General features: G+C 38.3%; 1 protein-coding gene across 1 annotated transcript; it reads left to right on the top strand.

Annotated features, from left to right (window-relative positions):
• Positions 1-665: 665 nt before the first annotated feature.
• Positions 666-3,569, top strand: LOC139739198 (N-glycosidase YbiA-like). Its single transcript, XM_071649813.1, has 3 exons — positions 666-1,068; positions 2,454-2,605; positions 3,333-3,569. The coding sequence occupies exons 1-3, from the start codon at positions 855-857 to the stop codon at positions 3,567-3,569; spliced, it is 603 nt and encodes a 200-aa protein (XP_071505914.1). The 5' UTR covers positions 666-854.
• The last annotated feature ends 6,119 nt before the right edge of the window (positions 3,570-9,688 follow it).

The raw sequence follows: 9,688 nt of genomic DNA, 5'->3' as shown, positions 1-9,688 counted from the left end.
CATACACTTTGCACATAGTCTAGTTAGTAAAGACGCACACGCAGAACGATCGAACGAGAGGGGACCGATATCACGATTTGGCCAAGAATTCATACAGGTTTAATGTATTAAGTAGATCATTCAGGTTTCAAAGACAGTGATCTTACCAGTGACTACAAGGTTCATCGAGAAAACGGATTTTTATCGCGCAGAACTCGGCATACTCTACTTGTAGTGAAGTTGTCCTTCTGTGCCCTGGAAAGCTATACTTCCCGCGATCAATGAGAAGCAGCCAATGAGAAAGCGCATTTGATGAACGTCATCACGACGATGAATAGACAGGGGGAAATCCCGGAAGTTCAGTACGCGCGCTTTGTTTTGTTGACAAACGCACACACGTTCACACCGTTACTGCACTGGCACTAGCGGACGACGATGTACTCGTACAATACCGATTACAACAAAGCATGTAACGACCTGAAGTTGCGCAATTCATTGAAATCTTCGGCGAGAGGGTATATTAGCATGTCTGTGTACTATCTTGTTTCATTCATCATTCCATTTGCTTTGAGGAGTATTTGGTCGAGTAGCACTGCTTCATAACCGACATGAATTTGAAATATCAAGAAGCTCCTTGATTGGAAATATCTACATGTACTTGCAATATTAAGTCAACGTAACAACAGCCAGCTAACAGCAGCTAGTGCATCGCCGTCGTCAGCGCAGCGCAGACTTCAGCTCAGGGACGACCTAACGTACACCGTAATTACCAGTGCAACCAGGGCCAGGGAGATCTGCAACTGAACAACTCAATCCTACCCAGCGGATCCCGCGGATCATAAGTCGAATTGCTAGTGCTGCCAAGTGCAGCGATCATGGCATCCAACAAATCTAGCAAAGACACATCTCAGAGTAGGACTCCGGAGGAGAGGGGCGCGAGTCGCGACGATTCTAAAAAGAAGCAAAAGAAGGAGTTCACATTCTTTTACACCTCAGAGTCGCCATTCAGTCAGTTTCACCCTGCAAATTTCGAGGTCGATGGGGTGCAGTACACTTGCGCAGAAATGTACATGATGCATCAAAAAGCAGGTGAGATGAGATGGGTGACGGCATCTAAACCAGTTGTTCCTCCTTTAAAAAAAAATAAATAAATGAGATCTATATAACTTGGGGTACTTAATTGAGAGCAAGAAAGGACAAATCTATCATGCTCGACGCACTGTATTGCAGACAGAGATATATTAGATGTGTACGAAACCATGGCTAAGCCTACAGTCTCGTCTTGTCATTTGGTTATTGTCAGGATTTCATTTAAGGCAAGACCAGCATGTATTTTACCTCTACCAGAAATGGTGATGATAATTGTTTTTGGTATTTAAATACCATTATTACATGCAACATGGTCAATGGTGTACTTTTATAAATGGTTTCATAATTCTCCCTGCTGCCTGTCCTGCTGTTTAGGCATGTATGCGAACAAAAGTGTATAGAATTATAGAATCCACACACTCGCATTCGATCTGACAATTAATCAAGGAACTTTTATTATTAGTATTATTATTATTCAGTTTCTCTCTGTTGGAAATTCAATCTTCCCCTTACATATCCTTCATTCCTAAACAATTCTGACTCTATTCAAAATGAAAACCTTTTTCACTCATTTATAAAATTGTATATATCATTTACTGATTGTTAGTGATAGCTTAGCTTAATATTACTAGCATTCATTTGCATTGCATTAATATGTTATTTTGTATGTATATGATGCATATCGTGATATTTCTGTCAAACTTGAAATTCGATTTAATGAAAAAATGTGACAAAACCCTACAGAGCTAAGAGGCCTGATTAGGACCTATGTTGCCAACAGTTACTATTGATTTTCAAATTTTTATCATCTGTTGATTCTCCAGACTCTATGATTTCCAGTAATTTATAATTATTTGTCCCACTTTTGTAACATATCTAGGCCTATGTATCTTCCAAGGAAACAGTGAGACAACCAATCACAAGATTTTGAGTAAATTTGCTTTAAACTTAAGATGAAGTCAGATATTATGGACCAATTGTAATTGAATGTGTGATGAACTGCATGCAGTTCATCACACACTGAATTACAATTGAACCAGGAAAGCGCAATTAACATGAAAAACTCGAACTTTTTTAAATGTGAGATATCAATATAGCACTTCAAAATCTAGACAAATTACTTCATTTGGACATTAGAAATTTCAGATTAAAAAAAAAAGATTGAGTGACACATTTATTACAGTCAGATTACACAGCTTATTGTACAATTTCCTCTGCTTTATTGTGGCTTGTTCAAGGTAATGCGGTGATAGTCACATAAATTGTATATAAGCTCATATATATATATATATATCTATATACCTGGTACTTTTAAATAATTGTCCCAGCATTCCTAAGTAGACTATCACAAAGGCCTTATCTTCTGCGTGTCTTTATTTGCATAGTATTGTTCGGAGACACAGCTATAGCAGCGAAGATTCTGACTGCTAGCAAGCCAGGAGCAATGAAGGCTCTTGGAAGGAAAGTCCAGAACTTTGACGATGATGTTTGGAAGGAACGCAGGGTGAAGATCGTGAAGAAGGGCAACCTGGCAAAGGTAGTGACTTTATAGATCACTTGCTGTACAATTATCTTTGTCACATCACATTCATTATCATTTTTTGTGCTTTTAGTTCTGTCAATGTGCTGTCAAAATGATTTACTGCTTTGAACATGGCAATCTAGGTAACTTGAAATCAACAATACTTTCTATGCTAGAATTTCTCTCTCCTTTTTTTAACCAAGTGGTAATGCAAGTTTAGCAAGTTTGTCAGACCACAAACAATGAATGAATATGCCATTAAAGAATAAAAATCTGAAGACATAATATTATTGGACTGAATTGATTTGATATCACTCAAACTGCTTAGAAAATTTTCTACCCCTTCCATTATGTGTTTTAAAAGTTTTTAGTGGTAAATGCATGTACAGTAGTGTTTTTTTTTCCATTTTAGTGTACAAAGAGAATGGAGTAGGCATTTTACTTGAATCCCTGTAAAAGAGCTGAGTTCTTCATCTCAGCAGATGTGTATGATTAGTATCTTGCAAAATTCTTGAAAAGGTAATATAGTGTATATCTCTGAGAACATTTTGTTTTTGTAATAATTCATGCATTAATTGATTGTCACAAGCTTGTATGTTGACTATTTAGAAGTTAACCATAGGATACTCTCAGCACTAATATATCTCTGCTCTTATTTTTTGTAAACGTCATCCTTTGCAGTAATGTTATAATCAAGATATTATTTTGATCTTCAACTTCCTACTGGTTGAATCTCCTCCAGTTTTCTCAAAATGAAGACCTCAAGGAGAGGCTGATGGCCACAAAGGGGACGACCCTGGTCGAGGCGAGTCCCAGGGACAGGATCTGGGGAATCGGACTGGGCAAGGACAACCCGAAGGCACTCAGCAAAGACACATGGAGGGGACAGAATCTCCTGGGTTACATTCTCACAGAAGTCCGAGAGGAGCTGGAAAAACAGTCCCAGGAAGTAAAGAAGTCCCAGGAAGTAAAGAAGTGAACGGGCACAAACTCTGGTTGGGACTTTCCTATAACAAATGGACATGGACACACTCTCTTTGACAAAGCTCGACGAAATGTGATTAGCGTCATAGGAATAGGTACAAGTTTCTTTTTGTATTTCATTGTTTATAGCCAAACCAAATATTCTAGACTCTCAGTGCAGTTTAGGCCATAGTCAGTGTCAGTGTATACAAGTGTATGAATGACCATGATTTATTTATTTTATTATCATGGCTAAACTCAAACACTGAGTAATTGGTGTTTTCATGCACGTATTTATATCGATGGAGGGCTATTTGTTGATCAGTTGCAAAACATTTAAGTCATGTTTGCTACAATCATAATTGTAATCGGTATCATCTATCTGATAGTATTTTTCAGGGAGGATTGTAGAAGTGCAATTTCCAATACCGGTGATTGATGTGCAAGAGTATTACAATAATGTGAACATGATTCAGTATACCCTGATATGATCGTAATAGTTGATATAAGATGTACCTGTCTGGAAAAGTATCCAATTTGCCCAGTGGCATGTCAAAGGTTGTAATCTTGAATCTTTCAAAGTTATTGAAGATGTTTTCAGACCAGAACAAACATCTCATTTGGGTATTTTGTTTCACAACTGAGTTAAAAAAACAAAACAAACAAACAAACAACTAAGGTTTTATTTTACATTTCTTCAGGTGTTAGGAAGAGCCCTGGATGTCCTCATGAACTAGAGGCAAGACAGAGAATACTAACAATGACCTGTCATAAATGCTATGCTGATAAAGATTTTTTAAAAGGTACAATTAGTTGATTTCATAAGGGGAAAAATGATGTCTAATACTTCTTCAAAAATTAAAGTTGCCGCTGAATTACATTTTGTCCAGATATATTAAGTCTTTAGAGTTTTTATGAGATACAGATTTTTTGTTGTAGTGATACATACAGTTGTATTCCTATAAGTGTTATGGTGTTCTGAATGGACCTAGTGTGTGTTCATATTCCCTATCACCTGTATTTCTATACACAAAAACTTTAAGAATTGATGATCAGGAGCTGTATCAGGCTTTTCTTTTGACAATTCAGTTTTATTCATTTGTTCTTACTGTCTATTGGTTGTGTGAGCTATGTTTGGACATGTCCAGTTCCCACACAGAATCTAGTATTCCAATTAGTTAAACTGAGAATTGAGACATCTTGGCCAACCTTGTTCTTAATGATCGATGTAATTCTAGACACACCAAAAAAAAAAAAAAAAACCAAAAAAACCAAACAAATATTTCCACATCTCTTTTACTGCTTATGAAGACGAAATTTTGATTCTTTAATAAAGATAAATGACAGTACTGAATGAGGCCATGTATTAAACTCCACAATGTACAAATTTATTTTTTTTAAATAGATAAACTAAAGATGAAAATAAAATACGAAGTGCAAACATTCTGAAGATTCAAATTATGATTCTAGGTGTTTGCTACATGGGTTGAGTCTACTTTTAAAAATTGTCCTCAGTTTGTATGTTTGTAGAAAATGTTTATACATCAGTTTGTACATAGTAGGAATGAAATTAATTTATGGTAATGATGCTGATGTTCTTTTGAAATCAGCATTTTTATCTAAGAAGCAGCGAAATGGCTATTCATTTGTAAATGGCCCCCACTTACATAAAAAGAAAAAAGAACAGCAGCAATTGTGTAAACAGGTGATTCCACCCTGGCTACATTTTATTGATAGTTAGTAAAGAAGAAAGCAATTGTTACCTCAGAATTTTATATCACTGTCAGCCTGGTGAGACAATGATTAGCACTGTCAATTGCACAGATCAGTGTATTCAAGATCATTTTTATCGTTTTGTATCTACATAATCTGTCTCTGTAGAATTTCAAATTTGTATTTTTTAGCAACAAAAATGTTTGTCAGAATTATATGTCTTTATTGACTCAAAACAGGGTACCTTGTGATAAAATCTAATTAAAACACTTTGAAATTGGTGTTTGCTTTTTTTTTCAGTTTTCCCTTGAATATTTATATAATATTGGATGGCCTTGAGATTAATACAAGGAAATATTGGACGAGCTATGCACAAATATTGGACGAGTCGAAGACGAGTCCAATATTTTGATTAGCGAGTCCAATATTTCCTTGTATTAGTCGAAAATAGGACATCCAATATTATCATTATCATCCTACAGAGGATTTTCGCAAAGAATATTTTCACTTACCCTTTCTGTTTTCGAGTGCTGTACGGTCTCCTACTTAGCTACTGTATCTATACTTGATCCCGACATGGGGTATGATACAAGTACACTCTTCAGTGCAAGTCAATCTACATGTACTTCATTCCCTGATGTTGATAAAACAGTGATCTATGTATCCATGGTAGCCGTTATGTTACTGTTAGGCCGAGATCTAGCAAATTTAGACCAGAATTAGATGTTCTTGTATCCGAGATCTGAGACCAAGGGCGTACCGAGGGGGGGGGGGGGGTGTTTTGGGTGTTCAAACACCCCCCTTTGCCAAAAGGGGGGTGTTTAAGGTGTTCAAACACCCCCCTTGGGCAAAAGGGAGGTGTTTGAGCTATTCAACACCCCTCTTCAGCAATGCGTAGATGTTGACAAATGAAACAAAAGCTGTCTTTACCGCTTTTATTTCCGTTTTGAATTCCGCCTTTCCTTTCTTTTGCGTTCATTTTTTTTCTCTCTCTCTTCCTTGTTTTTATGTTTGTGTGGATGATGATACATTATGGAGTTACATAATATCATACGCAATAAAGAACTCGTGTACAGTACGTGTTAATACTACGTTCTGCACCGCGCGCGAAGCTGACGCGCAAACAGTAGACATTCCCGATCCCTGCTTTGCTTTCTGACCGAATCGCGAAGACACATTGCGCATAATGTTCACCGTTTACCAGTATTATACCGTACTCGGTACCGTAAATATTGTGTATGATGCATAATTTTATGTGTGTACAATGCATGCTGCGCGGCAGCCTATTATAGGCACATTGCATGCTAAGTCAGTAGTATCAACTACCAACAGTGGCGTATCTAGGGGGGGGGGGGGCAAGGGGGCACGTGAAAAAAAAAAAACGAGAAAAAGAAGAAGAAGAAGAAGAAGAAGAAGAAGAAGAAAAACCTCGCCCGGACGGGGGGAAGGAGAATTGGGGGGGGGGGGGGGGGGGGGGGGGCAGAAAACCAAATCAAACAAGATAAAAACAAAACATGAATTCCGTGAATTCCATGTTTTGTAACGCTGAAATATACAGATTTTCGGCTCGCTCGCTGCACCCGCTCGCCAAAATTTATCAAAAAAAAAAAATAAGAAGAACAAAACGTAATGATGACGTGGAAATATAAAAATTTCGGCTCACTCACTCGTAGTAATTCAGAGTATTTTTCCAAGTCCTTAGTTTGTTGGCATAAATCGTTATCTATGAAGCTGTCACTATATCTTGATTAGAATTGTAAGATTTAATAACCAAAAAATGACAAGAATTCCATGTTTTGTAAGGTGAAATACGAAAATTGTCGGCTCGCTCGCCAAAATTTATCAAAATTTATCAGATTTTATATCACCCTCAAAAAAAAAAAAACTTTTAAGTGCTTGAAAAAGCATATCAAGTGGACTTTTTTTAAGTCCCTACCGGGATGGGATTGGGGTTGAACACTGTTGGTATAAATCGTTATCTATAAGACCGTCACTATATCTTGATTAGAATTGTCATTCGAAGATTTAATAACCAAAAATGACAAGAATTCCATGTTTTGTAAGCTGAAATACAAAAATTTTCGGCTCGCTCGCTGCACTCGCTCGCCAAAATTCTTCAATATCTATTACATTTAAAACACCCTCAAAAGACCCCTTCTATAAGTGCTTGAAAAAGCACATCATGTGAACTTTTTTTAAGTCCCTACCGGGATGGGGTTGGACACTGTTGGTACAAATCGTTATCTATAAGGCCGTCACTATGATTAGAATTGTAATTCGAAGATTTGATAACCAAAAATGACAAGAGTTATGTATAAAGCTGAAATATAAAAATTTTTGGCTCGCTTGCTGCGCTCGCTCGTCAAAATATATCAAAATTTAGGGTTGCCTATTTACATTTAAATCACCCTCAAAAGACCCCTCTTAAGTGCTTCAAAAAGCATATCATGCGGACTTTTTTTTTAAGTCCCTACCGGGATGGGGTTGGAGTTGAACACTTTTTCAGAAATTAGGGGCGCAATTTTCGCGCTTGCCACGGGCGCCGTTTTCCCTAGATACGCCACTGACTATACTAAGTACAGTCAGTATAGTAGCCTACTGGAAGCAGCAAGCTCTGGAAGCTCTGGGAGTACCAAGTTACTTGCTACTCGATGTAATTAGTAATAGCACATGGACTTGGTAATCTTTAGTAATAGTAAATATGAATTTTTTCAATGACTGAAAGTTAAAACTGAAAAATAACTGAGTGTGAGTCTACAAATTGTGGTTGGATGACTTTATTGCGCCTAAAATTCATTAGATATCTAGGTCTAGGAACAGTGGTGTAACTACGGGGGCATGGGGGGGGGGGGGCACGTGCCCCTCTTCCCCCCATCCGCTGATTAAAAAAAAGAAAAAAAAACCTACGAAAATGGTAATTCAAAGGTTAGTAAACTGCTTTTGAAATCGACATGAAAGGATGATCAAGAAAAAAAAAATATTTTTCAAAGATTTCTTTTAACCATATAATTAAAGAGGTATAGCATTGTTCAAAAAGCCCGGAGACGACAAAAGATTGTGATTCAGCGTGATTCCTGGTTGGCATTTTGAATACAAGCAGGATGTGCGCAGTGTACTCAGAATATCGGAATGGCAAAAAGAGTCGCTGCAATGTTGCGCAATGTTTGATAGGTTGTACGCATTTGCTATCAAAGCTTGATCATTGATTTTGCAGTGTTGCTTTACATACTAGTCTATATCAAAATGCCTTGCATTGCCAATAATAAGACTTGACCTTGGCTATTTCCTAACTTTTCCATCTATATGAAACACACACACTCACAAACACAAACAAATTAGGGGATGCTCTATATAAAGTGCAGATTTTGGACATCCTTCTCCCGCTTGGTCACTTCGACGCCCCCTCGCTGGTCATACCTCCCCCAATCATGAACATAAACCGACACCCTTGACTACCAGTGGCGGATCCAGGGGGCGCACCGGGCGCCCCCTCCCTCCAATGCGAAAAAAAATATACATGTAGCTACAAACGACAGTTTTTGGACGGTAAAATGTCAAAATTTTCAAGCTGGCTCGCTTCGCTCGCTCGCATTTAACCGTTATTTGCCATTCTCCTGATGTTACTGCCAGTAATTGCCAGTAGTGGCGCCCGGTGCGCCCCCCCCCCCGAATTTCCAAAGCGAAAAAATATAGCTACAAACGGCAGTTTGGAGACTGTAAAATGCCAAAAATTTCAAGCTCGCTCGCTTCGCTCGCTCGCATTTAATCGTTATGCAATTCTCCTGATGTTGCTGTCAGTAATTGCCAGCAGTTGCGCCCGGTGCGCCCCCTCCCCTTAATTTCCAAAGCGAAAAAATATAGCTACAAACGGCAGTTTTGGGACTGTAAAATGTCAAAATTTTCATGCTCGCTTGCTTCGCTCGCTCGCATTTAATCGTTATGCAATTCTAATGATGTTACTGTCAGTAATTGCCAGCAGTTGCGCCCGGTGCGCCCCCTCCCCTTAATTTCTAAAGCGACAAAGTATAGCTACAAACGGCAGTTTGAGGACTGTAAAATGTCAAAATTTTCAAGCTCGCTTGCTTCGCTCGCTCGCATTTAATCGTTATGCAATTCTCCTAATGTTGCTGACAGTAATTGCCAGTAGTTGCGCCCGGTGCGCACCCTCCCCTTAATTTCTAAAGCGAAAAAATATAGCTACAAACGGCAGTTTTGGGACTGTAAAATGTCAAAATTTTCAAGCTCGCTCGCTTTGCTCGCTCGCATTTAATCGTTATGCAATTCTATTGATGTTGCTGTCAGTAATTGCCAGCAGTTGCGCCCGGTGCGCCCCCCTCCCCTTAATTTCCAAAGCGAAAAAAATATAGCTACAAACGGCAGTTTTGGGACTTTAAAATGTCAAAATTTTTAAGCTCGCTTGCT

Source organism: Diadema antillarum, unplaced genomic scaffold (assembly GCF_040938485.1).
Source record: "Diadema antillarum isolate AM-2024a unplaced genomic scaffold, OU_Dant_1.0 seq00000788_RagTag, whole genome shotgun sequence".
Classification (NCBI taxonomy): Eukaryota; Metazoa; Echinodermata; class Echinoidea; order Diadematoida; family Diadematidae; genus Diadema; species Diadema antillarum.
The sequence above is the reverse complement of the archived record's forward strand: the minus strand, read 5'-3'. Positions and strand labels throughout refer to the sequence as shown.